The sequence below is a fragment of the Chrysemys picta genome, chromosome 1 (assembly GCF_011386835.1).
Source record: "Chrysemys picta bellii isolate R12L10 chromosome 1, ASM1138683v2, whole genome shotgun sequence".
In the NCBI taxonomy this organism is placed as follows: Eukaryota; Metazoa; Chordata; order Testudines; family Emydidae; genus Chrysemys; species Chrysemys picta.
Genome location: NC_088791.1, coordinates 25,175,198 through 25,201,313, shown reverse-complemented (window position 1 = coordinate 25,201,313; position 26,116 = coordinate 25,175,198). Strand labels below are relative to the sequence as shown.

General features: G+C 43.8%; 1 protein-coding gene across 13 annotated transcripts in view; it reads left to right on the top strand.

Annotated features, from left to right (window-relative positions):
* The window catches only part of PHTF2 (putative homeodomain transcription factor 2), a 150,533-nt gene that overhangs the window by 98,472 nt on the left and 25,945 nt on the right, over positions 1 to 26,116 (top strand). For all 13 annotated transcript variants that reach the window (XM_065555938.1, XM_065555769.1, XM_024109160.3 and 10 more), the window contains 5 exons: positions 2,389 to 2,547; positions 11,828 to 12,046; positions 20,796 to 20,924; positions 22,414 to 22,686; positions 25,686 to 25,817. In XM_065555938.1, the coding sequence (XP_065412010.1) occupies positions 2,389 to 2,547; positions 11,828 to 12,046; positions 20,796 to 20,924; positions 22,414 to 22,686; positions 25,686 to 25,817 (912 nt within the window). The remainder of the gene's footprint in view (positions 1 to 2,388; positions 2,548 to 11,827; positions 12,047 to 20,795; positions 20,925 to 22,413; positions 22,687 to 25,685; positions 25,818 to 26,116) is intronic.

The following is a 26,116-nucleotide window of genomic DNA, read 5'->3' as shown; positions in this document are numbered from 1 at the left end:
TTTATATTGCTTTTCCTCAGTCAAATGGTGAGCACGTTTTTGAAGTTCCAAGCTCTCATAACACTTTTTATACATGCATAAACAGTTTTCTGGATAATTATAAATGTATCTAATCTTATTTGGAAAAACAAAGACCTCTCTAAATTTAGAATAAATTATGAAAAAAGTCTTGTTGAGGTAAATTAATTTCTATAGAAATATAAAAACTTCTTATGTGGCATTTCTCATTATACCTGTTAACATCAGAAAAAGGAGAAGTATTTTTCATTATTTATGAAAGAAATCAGAAAATGTTATTGACACACTTGTTGCTAAATCTTGCTAATTCAGCATTTTGAAGTCTGACTATTTTAAAAGCTTTTGTTGATTAAGGAGTCTTGATGTTTTGCTTCAAAGCAGAACTCTTGCAGCTAACAAGAAAAAAATTCAGAAAACAGGGTTTATGAACAAACAATTTTAAGAGCAGGTAATAGCCATTACTATAATTTTAATGAATGAGTTATCTGTTTAATATCTAATTTAAATGAAGTTGCCTTTTATTCCTTTAAATAACTTTGTTAAAAGAAACTTTGAGAATGGCAGAGTTCAATAAGGATGCACAGAAGCATTCACCTTTTGCTAAATGCCTGCAATGTTGTTGTAATTTCGAACAACAAACACAGTATTTAAAAAGACAACCAGTATTGGCAGTATATTAAGGTCACAAGCAACTCTCACCTCATGCTGTGGCAGACTTGCCCAATTTTCAGTAATCAAATGCTAAACAGCTCAACTGTTGAAGACCTCATAGGCGCCGACTCCATGGGTGTTCCGGGGCTGGAGCTCCCCTCCCCCGGGCTCCCTCCTCCTCCACCTCCTCCCCTGAGCGCGCTGCGTCCCCATTCCTCCGCCTACCTCCCAGCGCTTCCCATCTTTGGTGGCATAGCAAGCTCCAGGAGTGCTGGGAGGAGCGGGAGCATGGTGCGCTCAGGGGAAGAGGTGGGGCCGGGGCAGGGATTTGGAGAAGAGGTTGGAATGGGGACGGGGCAGGGGTGGAGTCGGGGCGGGGACGGGGGTAGAGAGGGGTCGAGTACTCACCGGTCGGAGCAGAAGTCGGCGCCTATGGAAGACCTAATCAGACCATAAGCCCAGTGCATTTAATAAAGCTGTTTAATTCTCAGGCCTAGCCAAAGACTTCTGTGCATTGCAGGTGATGGGGAAGCAACCTGAACCAATCCCCTTCACTACAAACAATGGCCTGATGCCTGATTTGCTGGAAAAAAAGGCATTACTGCAAATCCTAATTTTTGCAGATTTGTGAGACCCAGTCATTGCCACAACATTATTCTAAACCCTGATTTCAGGACTACCCACCCAAAGTTGCAATCCAGTGGACAAAATAAACAATAAGTTTAGTATGCCACCCATGCTCATCCCAATTAATTGTACTCTGTGCAATGCTACCATGTCACTGCTTCAAAGTCCAAAAGGTACATGCACAACCTGAGAAATCGCAATTACCCGGTGAGCAACATGTAACCCCATACAAACAAATGCAACAGTTGTACTTAACATTACTTATGCAGCCATTAATCTGTAGGAGAGTAGGCAAATGGTCTTTATGACAAAACAACATTCAGCTGTTGAATGCTTCTTTCACTGAAAGTGCACTAAAGTAAAAATCATCCTTGGAAATTTAGAAATTGGAGGGCAGAAGCCAAAGAGACTTTCATTGTTGTTCTTTATTAAACTAGTATATTTTTCTAAAAAAAGAAACCCTTTAGAATGAAAACTGAAAGTTTCTTGGTCCCTCCTACCATTCTCCTTTTGTGGGGGCTGCGTCTACATTAGCGTGAAACCAGGGAATGATATATGCTCACAGTCCAAGCATTTCATAGTTGATTACTGGCTTACACGTCTTTGGGTGTGGGGGGGGAGGTGGTAAAAATAAATTAAATTTTAAGATTGGAAAAAGCTGTCAATAATGGAAATTACTGTGTTTGAGAGGACAAAACCAAGAATAGAATGTTGCTTTCTTTTCTTTTGAGTCATACACCATTTGGGATTGCTGTGACTTCACCTAAAACATCACTTGGAACATGAATATCTTGAATCCATTCTGCAGTATAGTATAAATTAGCCTGACACACGACTACTGTGCAATGATTAATCACCTACTTTAGTATGTTATAATCTTCTATTGTATATCACATCTAGTACCACGTTTCCATGTAGTCAATAACCTAAAAGAGGGAAACTGTTTTCTATGCTCTACTCAGCAAAAGGGGATTATTAAATATTTTTTAATTAAAAGAATTGAGAAAATCGATTGCAGTATTTAAGATGAATTAAAAGACCATTATGAAAAAATAGTGTGATTTACTAATAGTACATTTTTAATTGGTCTAGGATACACACAGGACAGTAACAAATGTATCTGATGAAGTTTCAAGTGAGGAGGGACCTGAATCTGGATATCCCTTACGCCGTAATGTAGAACGTGCTTCTAGTGACTGTGCTCTTCGAAACAGGAAATCCCACCATTATAAGAAACACTACCCTGTGGAGGTATGTTCTTTTCCCAAAAGTCCTTTTTGTAACTGGTTTGCCAACATCTCCCTTGAACTTATTTCTTCTGAACGCATTCTGGATCACTGGAATTTAGTGGTGATCTTGTCAATATTAATAATTCATGACACTTGTTAAAAATATTCCTGTGAAGTAACTGTCTTTGGGAATCATTGCGATTTGGTGTCCAGTTTGCACAAGAGTCACTTTGAATTTAGCATGTTTTTCACTTCTTGGGGGCGGGTCCACAATATGGATAATTGGTCTGTTGCTATGGTCTTACACCACATCCCATCAGAGCTTTGCTGCTTTCTATTTTGCCTTCTAGAAGCAGCCCCATTATGCAGCAGCCGCCTCCTTTGGAGGCACATATATCTAAGAAACTAGTGGTTTCCTCTTATGTGAGAAAGAAAGCTTTCTTGCCAGAGATTTGGCAGACTGTTTTTCCAGCAATCTGTTTGCACTTTTAGTCATTACTGTGTTGATGCTAGTGCTTTCTCCATGTCATAGTTCAGACTGCACCCCCGCTTCTTTCACCATTGTCTCCAGTAAGTCCATTAGCCCATATGAGGGGAACTCTGAGTAGACAAGAAAATTTGATTCTACCTCCAAGTTCTGTTGTGAGAGGATCCACCAATGTGGATGTTCTCCTAGATATGAGTATGTAACATGCTTTAAAAAGGTTAGTTTTTCAATTACTCAGAATATGCTATATGCTATTGAAGCCACAATTGTTGCTGTTGCATGGCAGCAAAAGAAGTTCAAGTGTTCTGATTTAAAGAGCTACATAGTGAAGTCAAAGAGCAGAGCAGCAACCCAGCAGCCCCTTATTGGTGGAGTCCTTTATAGAAATGAAATTCAGATGTGGGGAACCAAATGGAAATAGAATTCTCGGATAACAACATGTATCATTTTGCTGAAGGCAAGCAGGCTTCAAAGCAAACCAGTGAATACTTAGTATTCCAGCTAGGGCTGTCAAACAGTTAAATAAATTAATTGCGATTAATCGCAAGATTTAAAAAATTATCATGATTAATTGCAGTTTTAATCACACCGTCAATAATAAAATACCATTTATTTAAATATTTTTGGATGTTTTCTACATTTTCAAATATATTGATTTCAATTAAAACACAGAATACAAAGTGTACAGTTCTCACTTTATTTTTATTACAAATATTTGCACTGTAAAAAATAAACAAGACGGTATTTTTCAATTCACCTCACACAAGTACTGTAGTGCAAGCTCTTTATCATGAAAGTGTAACTTACAAATGTAGATTTTTTTTTTACATAACTGCACTCAAAAATAAGTGCCTGCAAGTCCACTAAGTCCTCCTTAATCAGCCAATTGCTATGACAAACAAGTTTGTTTACATTTACAGGAGGTAATGCTGCCCGCTTCTTATCTACAATGTCACCTGAAATGGAGAACAGGTGTTTGCATGGCACTGTTGTAGCTGGCGTTGCAAAGTATTTACATGCCAGATACGCTAAACATTTGTATGCATCCAAAGCAGTGTGGACTGACTCATGTTCATATTCATTATCTGAGTCAGATGCCACCAACAGAAGGTTGATTTTCTTTTTCGGTGGTTCAGGTTCTGTAGTATCGAATTGTAGTGTTGCTCCTTTAAGATTTCTGACGCCATGTTTCACACCTCATCCCTCTCAGATTTTGAGAGGCACTGTTGTTGAACTACTTCTTGCTGCTGTCACACCAGACAGAGCAATGATTTCCCCATACTTAAGGAGGGTAAGCACAGTCTACACAATAGCATAATTTGCCCATCCCAAAGCGAGCACACAACCCACGGGAGCCCCAAAATGGTGAGTAAGCACAGGGTCCAGGGGGAATGATTGTTTCATGGCTGTACTGTCCCCTGGGTTTCTGTGCCTTGGGGAGAGCCAACAGCTGCAGGGGGCCCCTACACTGAACACTGTCCCCACATTTTTCACAGGAGTTCGTCCTGGAAGATATCTCGCTGCTGAGGGTGACCTGGGAAGCAAGGGAGGGTCTTCTGCTACAATGTGGCTTCTGCCCTGGCCCATATGCAGCTTTCCTGTGTGCAGCAATGGTCCCCCCTGCCCCTCACGGCACAGTGGTGTGGACATGTTCGCCTGACTGGGACACGGACCACAGTGGCTCTCCCAAGAAACCTGCGCAAGCTCATTGCCCAAATTCTGGCTGAGACCTTTGAAGAGATCATTGAGGCCGATTACCATGATGTGAGAAAGCACTTCAATGCCCTATTTTGCATCTAGGCATGCATGCAGCCCTAACCCTACTTGCCCCAAGAGCCTGCACCAAATAACTTCCTTCCCAAAATAAAAGCTGCTTACTGGGAACCTCCTCTGGTGTTTGTCCTTCCCCAAGCACCAGCTGCCGTAACTGGCTACCTTCCTTCTGGCTTGAGAACAGCTCCTGGCTGCATGCATCTAGGGATTCTGGGGTGTCTTCCTCAGCACCCTCGCTCCCACTGTGCTCCTCTTCCTCCTCCTGCTTTGTTGAACTGGGTTCTGAAGTGTCCATGGTGGTACTCGGAGTGGAGGTGGTCACCTCCAAGTATCGCGTCCAGCTCTTTGTAGAAATGGCAGGTCGCGGGGGCAGCACCAGAGTGGCGGTTTGCCTTGCAGGTTTTGCGGTAGGCATTCTGCAGCTCCTTCACTTTAACCCTGCAGTGCAGTGTGTCCCGGTCATGGCCCCTTTCCATCATGTCCCTTGATATCTGCCCGAAGGTATCATAATTACTAGGGCTGGAGCACAGCTGGGACTGGACAGCTTCCTCCCCCCAAACACTGATGAGGTCCAGCACCTCGCCATTGCGTCATACTGGGGATCGCCTGGCGCGTGGAGGCATGGTCACCTGGAAAGATAAGATGCGCTGAGAGCACTCCATGCCTGGCTGAATAAACGGGGGATTTTCAAAATTCCCAGAGAATTTAAAGGACGGGTCTGACAGTTGGTCACCTGAGGGCAGGGCAGTAGAGTTCAAACTGATGACCAGAGTGGCTAGAACAGGCATTGTGGGACACTTCTGGAGGCCGATCAGAGTGCATTAACAGACCAGGGTGTCCACACTGGCGCCGCGGCGCTCCAGCGGGGGCGCATCAAACATTATTCCACTCGCTGAGGTGGAGTACCAGGAGCGCTCTAGCCGCAGAGTCAGAGCACTCTACATGCCTTGCCAGTGTGGACGCGTCGTGAGTGCACTGGGCTGCTTTAATGCGCTTTAACTCGCAAGTGTAGCTATGCCCTTAGTCATATTAGTTTGTTTTCCTTGGTGATTCTCTCACCGGGTTTAAACATTGTTCTTTATATGGGACAGCGATCACCAACAGTGATTCCCACCGCTCTATCTTGGCGAGGCCCATGTTAAAGAGCATTGTGTGATCTGCAGATTATTCAAAAAATAGACTCCAGTGGCTCGGGACCTTTGCCTGAAACAGCACGTGCTTGAATAGGCCACGTGGAGGGCCTCCATACTGAAGCAGGCATCAGGTTGAAGATCACCCTCTGCTTCTGAGAGTGCTGCTGCTTCATGTTCCAGAGAAGGTGCCTCTCTGAAGAAATGGAGGTGGTGTTCCCCATTGACTGCACCAAGGAAAAAGTCACATAAGACCAATTGAGGCCACTTCAGGTCTCAGGGTGACTCTTCCAGCTCCCCCATGGAAGGTATGGACTGGCACAGAGTTGGTGCAGCGTGCGGGATGGCATGAGTATCTCTTATCCTTCCCCAGTACCAAGTAGGCAGGTTAGAAAACCTTTATTATTGACTCCGCTTCAGGCCCCTGGGCATCCGTTGAGTCCAGTACCAATGAGGGAGATGCTGTTTCCATGTTGGCAGAGTACCAGGCAGCTACAGGCCACCTCTGCTTTTGGGTCTAGACCTAGTCTTTGGCCCAGAACTTTGCCAGGGCTGCATCATCTATAGCCCCATTGTCTCAGCAAGCCGCTGAACCCTCTGATCTGTTGTCACTGCACCTTAATGTTCCCTTTCCACAGGTTGTGGAAATAGGGCCGGTACTATGATCAGTACATGGGACCTCGGTATTGGGAATCTCCTCAGCAGCACTACTGTTGGCACTGCAAATGCTTCCGTGGCAGCTTTCACTGCCCTTGACGTTAGTACCACCAAACACTCCGGTACTACTGCTGACTTCACAATTGACACCACTTCCAGCATCAGCATGGTCAGTACTGATGGTACCACTTCCATCTGCAGTACTGCTTCCTGGCTTTTTCTGAGTCAGACTGGTTACTCGCTCCCTCTGGTCTCAGTCCACTCTTACCCCAGAATTCCAAAGCTCCTTGGCATCTGAGACTGAGTCATCATCCTCTCACTCTCCATCGTCTGACCAGCCTTGCAGGTTGTTGATGGATCGTTATGGGTAGCAGGATTGGCGCCCATCTCGTGGTCGGGATTCAGGCCGCTGGCCTCATGCCTATTGGCCATCAATGCCTTATCCATGCCAGTAACCTCCATGGAATCTGTGAGATGCTCCTCAGTCGCAGAGATCCCGCTCTTCGTCTCACTTGAAGGCAAGATCAATGGCCAGGTCTGCAGTGGTGGCCATCGATCCGCCGTAAGCCCAGGCACCAGAAGTTCTCCTTGTGAAGCCTCTGGAGTCGTCAGCCCTGGAACAGGATCCTGCTTTGGCTCAGTTAAGGGCCTTGACAGAACAAGGAGCAATGGTCTCAAGTTGCAGTGGGGGAGGTCCAGGTTGGATATTAGGGAAAACTATTTCACTAGGAGGCTGGTGAAACACTGGAATGCATTACCTAGGGAGGTGGTGGAGTCTCCTTCCTTGGAGGTTTTTAAGGCCCGGCTTGACAAAGCCCTGGCTGGGATGATTTAGTTGGGAATTGGTCCTGCTTTGAGCAGGGGCTTGGACTAGATGACCTCTTGAGGTCCCTTCCAACCCTGATATTCTATGATTCTCTCCTTCATCTCTGGATGATTCTGTGCTGCTTTTCTGTACTGAAGAATTTTAAGGTGTATCAAGACTTTTTGCAGTGTGTAGCTGCTTCCCTCAGTAGTGAAGTGGAGTTTTTCCAAAAGAGCACCCACAAATTAGTGGATGTCTTGCAGCCATTTGACCTTAAACTGGCTAAGGGCCTCTGGATCACATTGGCTATTTCGTTCCCATGCCTGGATTTGAGGGATTTTACTCCCATCTGGCCACAAATTCCCTAGTTCTAACTGTGGTGAATGATAGACCTCAGTGGGGCAGGTTTAGGTCTACCCCCAAGGATAGGGACTCTAAATGAGTGGACCTCATGGGCAGGACACCTCCTCTTCCTTACAGATGCGAATTGCTAACCAGCAAGCCTTGCTGAACATGTATGATTTTGTTGACTCAACCGCTATATCAAAATTTGCAGACCAATTGCCCGAAGCCTCATGAGAGGAATTCTGGGTATTTGTCACTGAAAGCTGCTTGGTGACTAAGACATCCTTGCAATTTGTGCTGAATGTTGCAGACACCTATGCCAGAGTGGTGGCCTCCGCAGTCACCATGAGGAGGACTTCCTGACTGCAGAATTCAGGCATTGCCCCGATGTCCTGCGAGCCATTAAGAATTTGCCCTTTGGCGGCCAAATACTGTTTTTAGACAAAACTGATGAGATCCTGGAGGGCTACCCTGCAGTCTTTAGGGGTGTACACGCTAGTGGTAGGGAGGCATCACTACGGCATTCAACAGCAGCAGAAGACTTCTTTGTCCAGACCACTGTTCCAATCGTTGCTCCTCTCTCCTCATCTCCCCGCTTTGGGGACAGGCTAGCCTGCTTTCACAATGCTTGGAGATCAATTACCACTGACAGCGAGCTGGGTTATGCCATCCAGTTCCTCCCCACATCCTCCCTCCCTGCCTCTCTTCAAGGACCCCACTCATGAGATACTGCTCCTCAAGCAGGTCCGTGCTCTGCTGGCTTTGGGAGTGGAGGAGGAGATTCCACCAGAACACCAGGATCACAGCTTCTATTCCTGGTACTTCCTGATACTCAAATCCAAGGAAGGAGTAAGACCCATCCTCTACCTTTGCAGCCTCAACAAATATATCCGGTACATGCGGTTCCAAATGGTCACTCTATGGACTACAGTAACTCCTCACTTAAAGTATCAGAGGGGTAGCCGTGTTAGTCTGGATCTGTAAAAAGCAACAGAGAGTCCTGTGGCACCTTTAAGACTAACAGATGTATTGGAGCATAAGCTTTCGTGGGTGAATGCCCACTTCGTCGGATGCATCCGACGAAGTGGGCATTCACCCACGAAAGCTTATGCTCCAATACATCTGTTAGTCTTAAAGGTGCCACAGGACTCTCTGTTGCTCCTCACTTAAAGTCGTCCCGATTAACATTGTTTCGTTGTTACATTGCTGATCAATTAGGGAACACGCTCATTTAAAGGTGTGCAATGCTCCACTCTTACGTTGTTTAGCTGCCTGCTTTCTCCACAGCTGGCAGCCTTCCTACGCCCCTCTCGTCCCTCCGTCCCCACAGCGCCTCCCGCCGGCCGGCAGACCCCGCAGATCAGTGCCTTCCCTCTCCTCCCCCCGCCTCCTGCCCGCGGCAATCAGCTGGCTTGCAGCGTTTAGGAGGCAGGAGGGAGGGGAAGGAGCGAGGACTCGCCGCACAGGCTCCCCCTCCCTCCCCTGCCTCCTGAACAATGCAAGCCAGCTGATTTCTCTGGGCAGGAGGCGGGGGCGGGGGAGATGGAAGGGGAGCCTGTGCGCCAAGTCCTTGCTCCTCCCTCCTCCCTCCTGCCTCCTAAATGCTGCAAGCCAGCTGATTCCCCCCTCCCTCCTGTCCAGGGCAGGAGCAAGGATTTGGCGCACAGGCTCCCCTTCCATCTCCCCCGCCTCCTGCCGGAGTTCTGCAGTTTCTCTTTGAAGTGTTCCATCCCTGTGGTATATATGAGTTTAGATAGTTTACTGTCCTCTTTCCTCTGTAGAGAAGTGAAGTGTGCATTGTAAATGGCTTGTCTTGTTTTTGTAAAGTCCATCCTTGTGTGGAACACTTCAGTCTCCCTGGACATTCTATAACAGATTTAAAAGTAGCCATACTTCAACAAAAAAACTTCGGAAACAGACTTCAAAGAGAAACTTCAGAACTCAAATTCATTTGCAAATTTAACACGATTAATTTGGGCTTGACTAGGGACTGGGAGTAGCTGGCTCACTACAAAAGCAACTTTGCCTCTCCTGGAATTGACACCTCCTCATCAATTATTGGGAGTGGACTACATCCACCCTGATTGAATTGGCCCTGTCAACACTGGTTCTCCATTTGTGAGGTAACTCCCTTCTCTTCATGTGTCAGTATAATAATGCCTGCATCTGTAATTTTCACTTCATGCATCTGAAGAAGTGGGTTTTTTACCCACAAAAGCTTATGTCCAAATAAATCTGTTAGTCCTTGTTGTTTTTATAGTAAAGAACAAAATTGTCAGACATAGATGAACATAATTTGTTGGGGTAGAGTCAACATGGTTTTTGTAAAGGGAAATCATGCCTCACCAATCTACTAGAATTCTTTGAGGGGGTCAACAGGCATGTGGACAAGGGGGATCCCTCACCAAAGGCTCTTAAGCATAGTAAGCTGTCATGGGATAAGAGGGAAGGGCCTCTCATGGATTGGTAACTGGCTAAAATATAGGAAACAAAGGGTAGGAATAAATGGTCAATTTTCAAACTGAAGAGAGGTGAATAGCGGTGTCCCCCAGGGGTCTGTACTGGGACCAGTCCTATTCAACATATTCATAAATGATCTGGGAAAAGGGGTAAACAGTGCGGTGGCAAAATTCACAGATGATACGAAACTACTCAAGATAGTTAAGTCTCAGGCAGACTGCCAAGAGCTTCAGAAGGATCTCTCAAAAATAGGGACTGGGGAACAAAATGGCAGATGAAATTCAATATTGATAAATGCAAAGTAGTCCACATTGGAAAACACAATCCCAATTATACATATGGAACGATGGGGTCTAAATTAGCTGTTACCGCTCAAGAAAGAGATCTTGGGGTCATTGTGGATAGTTCTCTGAAAACATCCACTCAATGTGCGACGGCAGTCAAAAAAGCTAACAATGTTGGGAATCATTAGGAAAGGGATAGCTAATAAGACAGAAAATATCATATTGTCTCTCTACAAATCAATAGTACACCCACATCTTGAATACTACATGCGGATGTGGCCGCCCCATCTCAAAAAAAAAAAAAAAAAAAAAAAAAAGAGAGAGAATGGACTTGGAGAAGATTCAGAAAAGGACAACAAAAATTATTAGGGGTAAGGAACGGCTTCCTTATGAGGAGAGATTAATAAGACTGAGACTTTTCAGCTTGAAAAAGAGGTGACTAAGGGGGGTTATGATAGAGGTCTATAAAATCATGACTGTTATGGAGAAAGTAAATAAGGAAGTGTTATTTACTCCTCTCATAACAGAAGAACTATGGGTCACCAAATGAAATTAATAGGCAGCAGGTTTAAAATAAACAAAAGCAAGTATTTTCTTCACACAATGCAGAGGATGTTGTGAAGCCCAAGACTATAACAGGGTTCAAAAAAGAACTAAATAAATTCATGGAGGATAGGTCCATCAATGGCTATTGTCAGGGATGGTGTCCCTAGCCTCTGTTTGCCAGAAGCTGGGAATGAGCGACAGGGAATGGATCACTTGATTATTGCCTGCTCTGTTCATTCCCTCTGGGGCACCTGGCATTGGCCACTGTTGGAAGACAGGATACTGGGCTAGATAGACCTTTGGTATGGCCGTTCTTATGTTCTTAAAAGGGGTTCTTCATCTACATCCCCTGGTTTCAGGGGAAATTTCATCAAAATTGACATGGTACCCTGGAATGTTGTGATTTTGGTGAAGAATCAGCAAATGCTGACAAAGTTCATCTGCCTTTTAAAAAAATATTGTTATGAATGAAGGTTTCTTGATTCTCAGTCATATTTCTATGTTAATTCTATGTACATGACCCAAGCCTCAATTTCTGTTTCACATTTAGAATACTTATGTGGAAGGGGTAGACTGGAATATTTAAACTGTTGTGTGTAATAATTATTTGTAGCCTACAAAGGCAACAGTGAAATTTGAACAGATTAATTTTAGTTCTTCTTAATAATACTTGTACTGTTTATGATTGTATTTCCAGTGAAACTGGAAAATTAAAATGAGTGGATTTATTATAGTTGAACTTAGTAATTGGCATTTTAAATAAACAGGGTGGAATATGTAAACTGAATTAATGCCAGTGTATATCTTAATTGCAGGATACCCCTAAATCAGGTACTAGTTGCAGTTCACGATGTTCAAGTTCCAGACAAGATTCTGAGAGCACAAGGCCTGAATCGGAAACCGAAGATGTGCTCTGGGAAGATCTGTTGCACTGTGCAGAGTGCCGGTCTTCCTGTACCAGTGAGACAGATGTAGAAAACCCTCAAGTTAATCCTTGTGTGAAAAAAGAATATAGAGATGACCCATTTCATCAGGTTGGTGTCCTGTAATTATTTTTATTATCTAAAGGAATACTTGCTACCTGCACTCCTAACAGCTTTATGAAGTGTTCAGGAGTTAGAACTGGGGAGAGAAACTTACATTAAATGAAAATAACAGAAAATAAATGTTGAATTAGTTGCAAAGTTCTGATTTAAATCCTTTAAAACAAGGAAAATTTTATCATGGGAGATGTAGTCCAGCTAGGGAGCCTAGCCCAGAGAGGGAATATGGGGGTCATGAAGCACCAAAACTGCAACTCTCATAAGGCACCACAGCTTTTAACTTGCTTCTAACTCAGCATAACTTTAACATATTTTATTTTTAGGTTAATTGTTTGTTTTATGGGCAATATCTATTAATAGATAAGTGTAAGACAGTCATACAGTTCATAAATCACATGATGATGATCAGAGCTATTATACTTCCTTACTGCAGTTCAGACTTAGGAAACTAATCTTTGAATTAGACACAGATCAAACAGGACTTTTTAGAGACATTCTTAGTTTACATATGGGGCTGTAAATGAAAATTCTGTACATTCACATGCATATTTAGAAAATATGGGCATTAAAAGTGTTCAAAATTAATCAGTTTCTCTAAAATATACCATATTTTCCGGCGTATAAGACGACTGGGCGTATAAGACGACCCCCAACTTTTCCAGTTAAAATATAGAGTTTGGGATATACTCGCCGTATAAGACTACCCCTCTTCCAACGCACACCAAATAAAAATTAAAAAAACATCAGATTTGATTTCAATATGGTAATTTTAATTCAAATGCTTATGACATGCAGGTACTTAGCAGGAAAACTGTCACTTATAAACATAAGGCTGTTTGTCATCAAACATGTAAACATAAAACAGTGCAAGTGGATTAAACTTTTCCTAATTCACTCTAAAGCTGAAAGGAAGGATAAGACAATAAACCCATGGGAGCTGCCATGCTGTTTGTTTTCTAAGCTGTCAACCAAACTGGAACTGATGATGATAGGAGGAAGATAACAAACAATAGAGAGAGAGCAAGTGCCGGGCAAGTCCCTGGCGAGTTAGCAACGCCCATCATAACTGCAAGCTATGGTATTTTTACAGGTTTTGCTGGCATGACAGTTTCCCTTTAAAAGCCTTCAAAATCCTCCTGTTCGTCATCTGATATCATAAGTACATCAATGACATCTTGTGATACATTTGTAAGGCAGTCATCGTATGGATCGAATTCCGTATCAGATGGTGTGGTCTCAGCTTCAGCTTCCTCTTCATCTTGCCACAAGTAGTCGTCCTCCATACCATCTAATGAATTTGATATGCCACACTTCTTGAAAGACTTGATTACTGTTTCTGCATCAATATCATTCCAGGCTTTTATGACAAACTTGCACAAAACATCCAACTGTGGAGCACGCATGTTTCCTCCTTTTGTGAATGACTTTTCGCCGCTAACCATCCATTCATTCCACTGTTCTCGAATGCGATCTTTAAATGGCTTGTTTAGGCACACATCCAGTGGCTGTACCAACGATGTCAATCCTGCAGGAATAATTGCCACATCTGTGTTTAGTCTTGCAAGCCTTTGCTTGGTGCTGGGAGTTAAATGAGCCCTGAACATATCCCACACCAGTAGACTACATTTTTGAATAAGTCCACCTGGTCGCCTGCTCCATACATTATCAAGCCATAGCTTTAGCCCTTCTTCATCCATCCAGCCTTTTTCATTCACATGTACAAAACAACCAACAGGGAACTTGAGTTTCGGCATTGTTTTTCTTTTAAAAATAATCATTGGTCTCAGTTTGGCGCCATCAGCTGTGCATCCTAGTACCACTGTAAAACTGGACTTCTCATGTCCTGTTGTTTTAATTAAAATTGTTTTTTCACCTTTTTGATGGACAGTTTTATTTCCAACCATATCAAAATTAATTGGAGTTTCATCCATATTTCCAATACTACTTAACGCATAGCCATGTTTAGTGCGCTGTTGTATTACGTATCGATGGAAACTATATACTTTGCTATCAAGATCTGCAGGTAATTTTTGGGCAATTTTCGTCTTTTGCCTCAGTACCATATTATGCCTTCCCATGAATCTAGTACACCAGGATACAGTGGCCTTAAATCTGTTGCTGTGATCTGGGTTAGATTTGGCCCACTGAAGTGCAAACAAACGTATTTTATTTCGTGTCACTACATAACCGTTTTGGCGATGCTCATTCACCATGTCTGCTACATGTTTTTCGAGTTCTGGCCAATGTGGGGTGCCTCTTCTTAATGCACACTTACCCCTTGGCATACTCTTTAATGCTTTTTCATTTGCTTTCCAGTCCCGAACCATCTTTTCTGTTACTCCATATTATCTTGCAGCAGCACAGTTATTATGTTCCATGGCAAAGTTTACAACTTTAAGTTTGAAACTGGCTTCATATTTCTTTCTTCTTGCTGGTGGAGCCATGATGGGGTTTTGACTGTTGGAAATTTGTATACTGTACTGTATGTACTGGTGCTATACTGTATGAACAGGTACAGATACTGGTGCTGTACTGTATGTGGTACCCAGTATACAACAGCGATGTACCTTACCGGCGATTGGCTGGTTGTTGTATACAAAGCCTGCTTGGATTGGTCAGCTCTCCCTGCCTGCCCAGCCCTCCCTGTCTCCAAGACTATCAGAGCGGTAGCGCAAACACGCCTCTTTCACCCGTCTGGCCTGCCCTTGTATCCTATTACCTCCTTCTCTGCCTCTCAGATCTCGCACATGCGTGCCTGTGCCGCTTCACTGCAGTCCTCAGGAGCGAGATCTGAGAGGCAGAGAAGGAGGTAATAGGATACAAGGGCGGGCCAGACGGGTGAAAGAGGCGTGTTTGCGCTACCGCGTGTTTTTCTGGGCACAGCGCCGCTCTCTCTCTTTTTTCCATACCCCGGGCATCCCGGACGCCTGCAGCTTGCTCCGCCCTTGCTGCTTTCATATGGTCGCCGCATACGGCGGGGATGCGGCCGCGGCCGTTTTTGAGCTCCCCCCACCATATGCGGTGACCGCAGATTCTCCAGTCCGGCTTGGAAGTTTCAGCACCCGCCCTATAAGACGACACCCGGCGTATAAGACGACCCCCGACTTTTGAGAAGATTTTCCTGGGTTACAAGGTAGTCTTATACGCCAGAAAATACAGTATATTCTGTTTTGTAATTAATATTGTAGTTTTGGTTCCTATATGATTTGCATATAGTTCCTAAATAGTTATTTTTAAACAAATTCAGCAGCTGTGTTGTTAGAACGTTTAAAAAAAACAAAAACCTGAAAAAATAACTTTCCAATATAAACTGAATATTTTAATTTGCATATTTGTTAATCAAAATGAAGATTGCAGTTTAGCTTTTAATTTTATTATTTACTATCTTTTGTTCTATGTATAGTTACACTTTACTTATTTTATTCTTGATATGAAATTTAAGTGAACTTGCAATAGAATGGTATTACACCGGATCTGCTATCTTTACTTTTCTGCAGTTGTTTGTTTTTGCACAGAAAATGTTCATTTGTGGATTTAATAAAAAGAAATAATGCTCCCAGTGTTTTTACTCCATGAAAGGAAAATCCTTGATATCATTTTTAAATTCCACTCCACTCTGTCCCTGCAACTAACCAAATTAAAGATCCTTTTAGTAATGTAGTTCACGTTCTGTTCAGTAACACTGAAGATTTGACCAATGAGTGAGTAGCATTTAACAATAGGAAGAATCCAAATGAATAGTAGGAAAACCATTCTGTGAAAAAGATCTAGCTTTAAACAGTTAAAAAAATTGGCTGTAATTTTATTACAAGGTGAACTAGTAAGCTATACCCTTTCAGTATTCTTTTTAAATTTCTTCAATTGGGGAGTATTACGCCACTGTTCAAGTTTTTGCATAGGCCAGTGTTTCTCAAATGCGATCACTGTGGCCACATGCCACCACCAGGAGTTTTTTGTGCCACCTGTCACAGTGGGTAGCAGCAAGGAAAGTCTCTGGCAACTTTCCTCTGCCTCCTCCCTGCCACAGTTTTTCATTGCTGTGTGTAGCTACATGCCACAGTGTGGACACAGCCTGCTTTTTTACTACAGCATGTAGCTACACACACCCTACATACCACTGCAAGTACAGATAGGGCCTTAGAGTACACCTATGTCAGTGTCTTTGAGGGCGTTGTTCTGAAAGAATCAGGTTCTCCCAAGATCACCAGCACTTCCAGACATTTTGTTACTCTGTAGCCTTCCAGAGTTGTATTTTGGGGTAAGGCATTTTCAGAGGCAAAGCATAGCTGTGCCAGCAGAAGCCCCAAATATGGACTGTTTTGCAAGTATAGCTGCATTCCCAATAGAAACATTTGCCAGTATTCCTACACCAATAAAGTGCTCCAAGTGTAGATATAACATAGACGAAGCCCTAGACTTCTAAAAAGCTCCAGGTAGCATAAATATATTAATTATGACATCTGAACCTACAAAACCAAAAAATGAAATAATAATGGGTGATTTCAACTATCTTCATATTTCCTGGGTAAATGTCATCTTAGGGCATGATGCAGAGAAGAAATTTCTAGACACCGTAAATGACTGCTTCCTGTAGAAGCGAGTCCTGGAACTCACAAAGGCAGAGGCAATTCTTGATTTAATCCTAAGTGAAGCACAGGATCTAGTCCAAGAAATAACTATAGCTGAACAGCTCAGTAATAGTAACAATAATGTAATTAAATTTAACATGCTTGTAGGAAGGGGAAATATTAAAAAAAACAAACCCATCACAGTAACATTTAACTTCACTTATGGAAATTAAAAAGAGTAGTCACAAGGGTAAAACGCCTGCAAGCAGCACAGAGACTATTTAAAGACATCATAATAGAGGCTCAGAGTAAATGTAGATCCCAAATAAAAAAAAGACAGTAGTAGAATGAAAAGAATCACACCATGGTTTAATAGCAGAGTAATGGGGACCATTAGAGGCAAAATGACATTCTTTAAAATTTGTAAGTCAAATCCTAATGAGGAAAACAGGAAGGAGAACAAACTCTGGCAAGTAACTTGTAAAAATGTAAGGCAGACCAAAAAAGAATTTGAGAAGCAACTTGCTAAAGATGCAAAAACTACTTATTTTTTTAAGTACATCAGAAGCCTGCTACATAAGCAGTGGGGCCTCTATATGGCAAAGGTGTTAAAGAACCCTCAAGGAGGACAAGGCTATTGCAGAGTAGCTAAATAAATTCTTTGCATTGGTCTTCGCTGCAGAGGACGTGGGATCCACACTGGAGCTATTCTTGGCAGTATCCATTGGGCCAGCTGTGGAGTCATCTGGAATGCTGTGCTCATGCACCGGTATATGAGCCGCCGGCGGCACTACACTCCCTCAGTTCCTTCTTACCACATAGGTTGGAGCTCCTTCCCCTTGCCCCCCAAGTGGATAGTGGTTTTTCTAGTACCTATTGTCTCTTCTCTTTGTATATAGCTGTTAGTTAGTAATTAGGTGTTAAGTTGTAAGAGTTAGTAAGTTAGAGTCCTTGCAGGGACTTTACCCTGGGGCGGGGCATGCCCCGGTCTCCAGGTTTCAAGCCCTGTTCAGACTGCAATAGGCCTATGCCAGTTAGCGACCCCCATGGCAGCTTCCTAAAGTGCTTGGGAGAGTTGCACATAAAGGACAAGTGTTGAATTTGCAAAAACTTTCGTCCCGGAACTCAAAAGGAGTGGGACATTTGTCTGAGGGCCCGTTTTGTCCAGCCTTGGAGCCTTCCTCCTCTGACTCCATGCCTAGCTCCTTGGCGTTGGTGAGGAGCGCATCGCTGGCACCGAGCTCCTCCCGGCACCGCTCCTCTTTGCTGGTGTTGAAAAAGAGAGGCTCCCCGGCACTGAACAAGAAAGGACAAGGGGCACTGGGCAAAGGGCCCAGTGCAGGCTGCCTGCCCATTCCGGAGCCTCAAGGGGGTGCCTTTCCATCTGGACCCCTCAGCCCCCCACTCTCTCCCCTCCAGGGATCCGACTCTTGAGAGCGTTAGGGGACCCAGGTACCTGGTAGTGCCTTTGACGTCTGAGGCCTTCTTGGTGGCTAGGGACCAGAGAGCCCTTCCTGCAGTGTGTAGAAAAGCCATGGGACCACCTCAGAGGGCAGCCGAATGCTGTCGGTCCCCATAGCAGAGGCAGCGCTCCCTGGCTCCATAACTGAGGTCTCTGGTCAGATGGTCCAGGTTGCAGGCACTGCGGTCCTGGTCTCCACCAGCGCAGCGCGGATCACCTGCAGTGAGGCACAGATCATCCTCCCACCTGCTGACGCCCCAGCGTAGGTCTCCATCCATGCATCATCCTCCACTGGTACAGGACCACTCACCTTCGCAGCACCGATATCTACGTCCCCGGCACTGGTCCTTGGAGAGGCGCTAATCACCTTATTCGAGGCACTGCTCCGCTGCACTTAGTATCAACTGCCAGACCCAGGCATTTACAGCCCCGCCTTGGTCACCGGAAGGGACTCATCTGTGTCGGAGTGAGACTTTAGCCTCTTGCCACAGCAGCAGCGACCCTGTGGGTGCCAGAGACCGTCTCGGCTCCTGTGGTGCCAGCATGGCAGCAGGGGCCAGTGGCCAGCCCAATGGCCTTATTGAAACGTCTGGGGCATGCCGGCGATGCTGATGCCTTTCTCACACCAGTCCTCCCTTGTGGCTTCAGAGAAGCAACTCCCTCCACCGACCGTACCAAGTTTGGTGCACAGCCCGGACTCTGATGCTGGGGTAGAGGAGCAGGTGTGCACAACAAGGGAGCCTTCCCCTACGGGGGACAGTGCCCCAGGCCCTTCCACAGTGGTGCAATCATCATCCTTGTCACCAGATGAGGCAGTAGTGGGACCCTCACATGCTAGTTTGCCCAATGACTTTAGAGAGCACCAAGCCCTGCTTAGAAGGGTGGCTTCGAACTTGGGCTCAGAAGTGGAGGAACTGGCGGAGCAATCAGACAACTTTTTTGACGTTCTAACAGTGGCAGCCCCATCATGGGTTGCACTGCTGGTATATGAAGGGGTTCTAAAGCTCGCGAAGGCCCTGTGACTAATCCCGTCTTCTATCCCACCCACCTCCAAGGGGATAGAAAAGAAACATTTCATCCCCGCTCAAGGGTTCGAGTATTTGTATACCCACCCACCCCCAGGGTTGCTTGTTGTATTTGCGGCCAACGAAAAGGACAGGCAAGGGCAAGTGAGTTCCAACCCCCAAAACAAAGATGCCTGGAGGTGAACCTTTTTGGAAGAAAAGCTTATTCAACAGCCAGCCTTCAGTTTAGAGTGTTGAACCACCAAGCTTTGTTGGGGAAATACAGTTTTAAGTTGTGGGACTCCGTCAAGAAGTTCAGAGACTCCCTGCCTCAGGACTTGGGCCAGGAATTTGCTACCATCCTGGAGGAGGTTACTGCGGTAGCGAGGGGCTCTCTCCAGAGGGCCTGGGACACACCCGATTTGACAGCCAGGGTCATTACTTTAGGCTGTAGTGATGAGGCGCAGTTCCTGGCTTCAGTCCTCAAGTTGTCCCAGGAAACCCAGTCCTCCATCCATAACCTTCCCATTGAAGGAAACGGGCTCTTTTCAGAGCAGACGGATGCGAGGCTGCATGGACTCAACAATTCTTGAGCCACCTTCTGCTCGCTAGGTCTGCATATGCCGCAAATAGGAAGAAAGCAGTTCCAGCCACCCCTGCCTCTCTTCCTAAAGAAACCCTGCCAGGGAGATGGAGACAGAGGGTTCAGTCATTGTTGCCTCTCCGCCTCCTGTTTGCCCACTCAGCCTGCCTGGCGAAACACCAGGGGATCCAGAATCACTCCTTTTGAGGATGCACTCAAGGAATTGCAGGGTGTAGCCCAGATATATTATACCGAAAACCCAACAGTCTGAGGTTACTTGTGACCATGCCGACTGGAAGGGACGCAGGCAGGGCCGGCTTTAAGCAGATTCCTTGGAATCGGGCCCTGTGCCTCAGGGTCTTCAGAGGTATTTTGGCGGCGGGGGGGGGGGGGGTGTCCGCTCTGGGGGCCTTCGGCGGCGGGGGGTCCTTCAGTGCCGCGGAAGACCCGGAGCGGACCCCCCGCCACAAAGTGCCGCTGAAGCCCCGGACTACCGCCAGGTATTGGAATCCTGGCGGTAGCCAGCCCTGGACACAGGGGATTGAGGAAGGTGAATTCTGAAAACTGACTGGTGTCCTATGAGGAAAGGTTAAAAAACAAACAAACCTGTGCATGTTTAGTCTTGAAAAGAAGACTGATGGGAGGGGGGTACTGATAACCTTCTAATGTGTTAAGGACTGTTATAAAGAGGATTGTGAACAATTGTTCTCCATGCCCACTGAAGATAAAACAAGAAATAATGAGCTCAATCTGCAGCAAGAGAGAATTGGGTATTAGGAAAAGCTTTCTAACCTGTAAGAATAGTGAAGTACTGGACTAGTCTTCCAAGTGAAGTTGTAGAATTCCTGTCATTGAAGATTTTTAAGAACAGGTTAGACAAACACCTGTCAGGGATAGTCTAGGTGTTCTTAATCCTGCCTCAACGCAGGGGGATGGACTAGATACTTCTCAAGGTCCATTCTAATCTTGCATTTTTGATTCTGTGATGATCTGGTACACATGAAAGCTCTTTGCAACAATATGATGTAATTTCTTTTGTCAGCAGAAGTATTGACACTGAAGTAAATTTTGTTGAACTATACAATACTTATTATATACAAATGAATATCCTTGCTTTTTATAGAGTCATTTGCCCTGGCTCCATAGTTCCAATCCAGGACTAGAAAAAGTAAGCGCTATTGTATGGGAGGGTAATGATTGCAAGAAAGCTGATATGTCAGTGCTTGAAATCAGCGGCATGATAATGAACAGAGTGAGTATTCTTTTCCTTTTACTCCTTGCAAACTATAAGTAGCACTCAGAATTATCATGTTTTGGGCAGATTTTCTCTTTGATAATCTCCAGCAAATATCTTTAGAAATCTTGCTCCATGAGATCTCAATCTGATTTTATTTTGTCACCATCAGGGTTACAAGAGCTATTGAATCTCCAATCTTAAAACCATGTATTTTAGATTTGAATTACTATATATCCATACAGTGAGCTTAATTGTTAGTCTTTATTTGTTTTGTTTTTTTCAGGCACTTGAACATTCTGTAAATGTTGGTCCCCCAACCAATTTCACTTCTGGGTTTTATGTGAATATCAAAAATTAGAAATATGTTAGAGATACAGCTATAGATATAAATATCTGAAAACTAGAGTTAAGGTTGGAAAAAAATATTGCTTACTTTATTAAATAAATCTTTAAGAAAATGGATGCTACATCTGACTGCACCAAAATGTTCCCAAATAAAATTCTCCTCTTAAGAGAAGCCCGATATGACCCTATGTGTCAGGGGTAGTCAGTTATTTTTTTGTCAAGGTCCAGACGCCAGAAGTTGTTGTTGTGGGTTTTTTTTTTTAAAATAACTATAATAAGTAGTACCGGTAAATAAAGATTTTGGGGTCCATTCAAAAGCATCTGGTGGTCTGAATTTGGCCTGCAGTCCGCCTGTTGACTACCCCTGCATATGCTGTACCAATACTACCAATATGGACACCAGCAGAGATAGAATAGACTTCAATACCAAATCCAGACATACACAGCTTTAGCTAAAGAGAACCGTCTTTTGTTTTAGCGGTATTGAGTGTGTTATTCTCTGTGGACAAGTCATTAGAAGGCAACACAGTTACACGCTTAGGTGAACCACATGTGCCTTATCCACAGAGACAATATAGCCCTCTGTTATTTATTTATATTGTGATAACACCAAAAGACCAGGCAGGATTGGGGTTTCATGGTGCTAGGTGCCATACAAACATTTAGGAAGACATTGTCCCTGCATTGTCCCCTTACATTCTAAAAAGACAAAGATGCAGGGAAGGTGAACAAGATACAACATGTAAGCAAAGAAATTAGGTTGATTGGCACATACGTTATTTCACTGTTGTCTTTATTTTTAATAAAATTACTCAGCTGCCTCTCAGCCTATAATCTGTTTTAGTTCCTTATAAAAATAATAATTTATAGGTTAAATTTATTTACTAATTTTATTTTCAGTGTGCATTTAACTATTTTCACCTGTTTCTATAGCTACCTATCCATCCTCACCCTCAGTTTCATTGTCATTTTGTATATTCAAGGTATACTGTTTCTATAACAGTACATTTTGAAGGTGTTTAATAAATATTTTACATCTTGTATGGCTTTTTTTTTGAACTGTCATTGCTAAACTGAAGTAATAACTAAGTTGTTGACATTAACAGGCATGAGATCAATTCTGATAATAAATGGATAACTTTATTTCTCCCATTTTTAGGTGAACAGCCACATGCCAGGAATAGGATACCAGATTTTTGGAAACGTAATCTCTTTAATCCTGGGTTTAACTCCATTTATATTTCGACTTTCCCAAGCTAAGGATTTGGAACAGCTAGCTACACATTCTGCTACTGAACTTTATATTATTGCATTTGGGTCAAATGGAGACATACCTGTTCTTTCTATGGTTATAATAAGTTTTGTAGTCCGTGTGTCCCTTGTATGGATTTTCTTTTTTCTGCTATGTGTAGCAGAGAGAACATACAAACAGGTAAATATTCTATCAAGCCTCTCTTTATTACATTTCCTTTATGGAAGAAAAAGAAAACAAAGTATTATGCTTCATGAGTTTTGTTGGGCATAAATAATTTAAATTGTTTCTTCTTGGTGCTAAGGTCCACAGATCCATTACAGTGGACACTTCACACTGATTGTCTTGAGGGGCAGAACCAGACCTGTCAGTCACTGGCAGATGGGGAACACCTTGCCCTTTGAAGTTCCCTCTAGTTTTATCAGCCTCTTTTACAACTAGTGACTCAGTAAGATATCCCTGCTACAGTTTTTTCTGAGGAAAACTTTCACCTTTTATTTCAAATTTCTGATGAACACTTTAGCTCAATAATTGTCCAACTAATTCTTAGCCATGCCCCAGAGCTGAAGTTCCTCAGTCCCCCTGTACCCCGTACAGCAGTGTTTCCCAAACTTGGGACACCGCTTGTGTAGGGAAAGCCCCTGGCGGGCCGGGCTGATTTGTTTATCTGCCCCATCCGCAGGTGCCGCGGTTTGCTTTTCCAGGCCAATGGGGGCTGCTGGAAGCAGCGCGGGCTGAGACGCCACTTCCAGCAGCTCCCATTGACCTGGAGCAGCGAACCGCGGCCAGTGGGAGCTGCGATCGGTGGAACCTGCGGACAGGGCAGGTAAATAAACTGGCCCTGCCCGCCTGGGGCTTTCCCTACACAAGCGGCGTCTCAAGTTTGGGAAACACTGCTGTACAGGAAAGGAGTCAGGCAGGATTGGAATAGCCATCTCCAGGGGCAAGCAGCTCCCCCTTCCTTGTTTTCACAACAGGAGTGATGCCAGATGGGCCGTGCTCCAGGTGGAAAATAGTGTCTAAATCGTTAGAGCCCATGTCAGCAGTCACACTCCTGACTGAGGAGCTCCAGTGTCTTCTCCTCTTCTGCCTCTCCTCAGGCAGTGTATGGAGGGCACTGGCTATAGCATGGACACTGCCAACACTGGATAATCAGGCCCAGCTTCCTCTTCCTGCTGACATCTCAACAATAGGCCTCCCAAGGGATCCCTACTGATATCCCAGGCTGGGGCTATCCAGGGGAAATGTAGAACCATCTGTTTTTTATAGATTCCGTACAGTAGATAGGGTTAGAGCCTCTGGGGAGTCCATTCTTGAATCCCTCAGTACCTTACCTGAGAGATCCAGAAGGGATCTATACTGGGGAGACAAGACAATGAGCCCTGCCTGCTGAGGGCAGAGAGATTGCTAGCCACTTGGAAATCTTTTTGGAAGAGTGTCTTAGCTTAATTGTGTTCCTCTCTCTGAAGTTCCCCTGTTCACCTTCATAGAGCATGGGTTGGCAGATAAAGGTGGAAAAGACCAAACCAAAGACTTGGGGGAGGGGAGGGGACGAGGGGGATATTTTTCCTTAAGGAAGGAAGGCCTGTTGTCCATATCAGAGTTAAGGGATTAAATAATACAATTATATATTTTAAAAAGACAGATAATCTTTCAGGCAGAATACGGAGTTCTATGAAACTATAATTAGGAGGTCTGTGGCTGCTGAACGTAAGCTATAACTACTTATCCTTCCCCATCTTTCCTAGGAAGATACTATAACGGGTTTTCAAACTGGGGGTCAGGACCCCTCAGGGGGTCGCGAGGTTATTACATGGGGGGTCGCGAACTGTCAGCCTTCACCCCAAACCCCGCTTCACCTCCAGCATTTATAATGGTGTTTAAATATATAAAAATGTGTTTTTAATTTATAAGGAGGGGTCGCACTCAGAAGCTTGCTATGTGAAAGGGGTCACCAGTACAAAAGTTTGAGAACCACTGTACTAAAATAGAGAAATGGAGATTTCCTACCACACGTAAGAAACTAGCTATAGGTCACCTACTCCTTACCAGGCTGTTTTGCTCAGTTATCACTCTGGGTTGCCATGCTTAAAAGTACAGATTCTTCTTCGAGTATCTGTGCATGTTGATCCCAGTACATATGTGCCCTACACAAAGGAATGGAAATCTTTTAAGTAGCAGTGTTAGAACTGCAAATGGACTCTGCATGCCATTCTGCCCGCCGTCCCCACCAAACATGCTCAGTGGCATAAAAGGTGGAGTTGCCCCCGAACCACCACTCAGTTTTTTCTTATAGCTTTTGACAGTGAGACAGACCAACTACATTGTCTTCTTGGCTACTGTAGTCTCTGTGTGGCTATATAGCTAGTGTAATTACAATACTTAGTTTTTCTTTATTTTTCATATATATATATATATATATATATATATAATGTTGTGTATACGTGAGAGAGACAGAGTTAGGTTGTTTTTATTTAACTGCCCCAGTACCAGGTCTATCAGCCCTATGGCTGACTTAGAATTTCCAGGTTTTGAAACCTGGCTGTTGTGCATCATTCCAATAAATGATGGACACAATAAATGTCTTTTTCTTTTCTCCCTGGGAAAAGGCCATAAGCCCAGAAAGTATGTGATTTTTATAAGTCTTTGTCTTTTTCAGAATGCATCCTGAAAGCCAGAGAGCTGTGTTTAAAATTCTTCCTAATAGAACAGTCAATGAGAGGTGTATTGTACTCTGTAGTCCCCTCAAGGGAAGAAGCCCCTGCTTCTTTGGAATCTCACTAAGCATGTGTTCTGGGTTTTATTTGTTTTGTTTTGTGTGCGTGTGGTCGAAACTATTCAGTAAACGTGACATGAATTCATGAATACTTTTGGTTGACCCAAAACTGCATTTTTCTGCAGATAAACTTTTGCCCAGCTCTCTTGGTAATGGATCTGTGTAAAATGCAAATTTTCAGGCAAGCACAGTTAAATTTTCCTATTCTGTAGCATTAATGGATTCATATAATTTATTGATGTATTCTTTTTAGTATAGCACTACCTGTATTACTGCTCTTTAAAGTAGCATGTTTAATATATGAAACTAAATTGATAAGCCGTGTTGAGCTCAGCTTTGTTTCACTGCATTTTTAAATGAATTTATAATAACTTAACTGTAAAATTTTGTTCGTCTCTCGTAGAGGCTTCTTTTTGCCAAACTCTTTGGTCATTTAACATCTGCTAGAAGGGCAAGAAAATCAGAGATTCCTCACTTCCGGCTGAAGAAAGTGCAAAATATAAAAATGTGGCTCTCTCTCCGGTCCTATTTGAAGGTAAAATGACCATATTTTTTCCTATCACTCTTACACTGTTAATATAAATGCATGTCCCATTGTTGGAAAGCTGATGATATTGTTGCATTGAGGTCTGCCCTCCTCTGAATTGCTAACTTCCTTTCAATATCCTTACTTCTCTCCTAATCCAAGACATTTTGGCTGCACCTGTTGCAATAAACAAAGCTAGCTCAGGCTTTTCCAATAAGCTCCTGGTCCTGACCAAGCCCTTTGTGCCTTTCTTTGACTCCAGTGGTGGTGGTTTAGCCTCCTGCCTTATCATAGATTCCCTTATGACA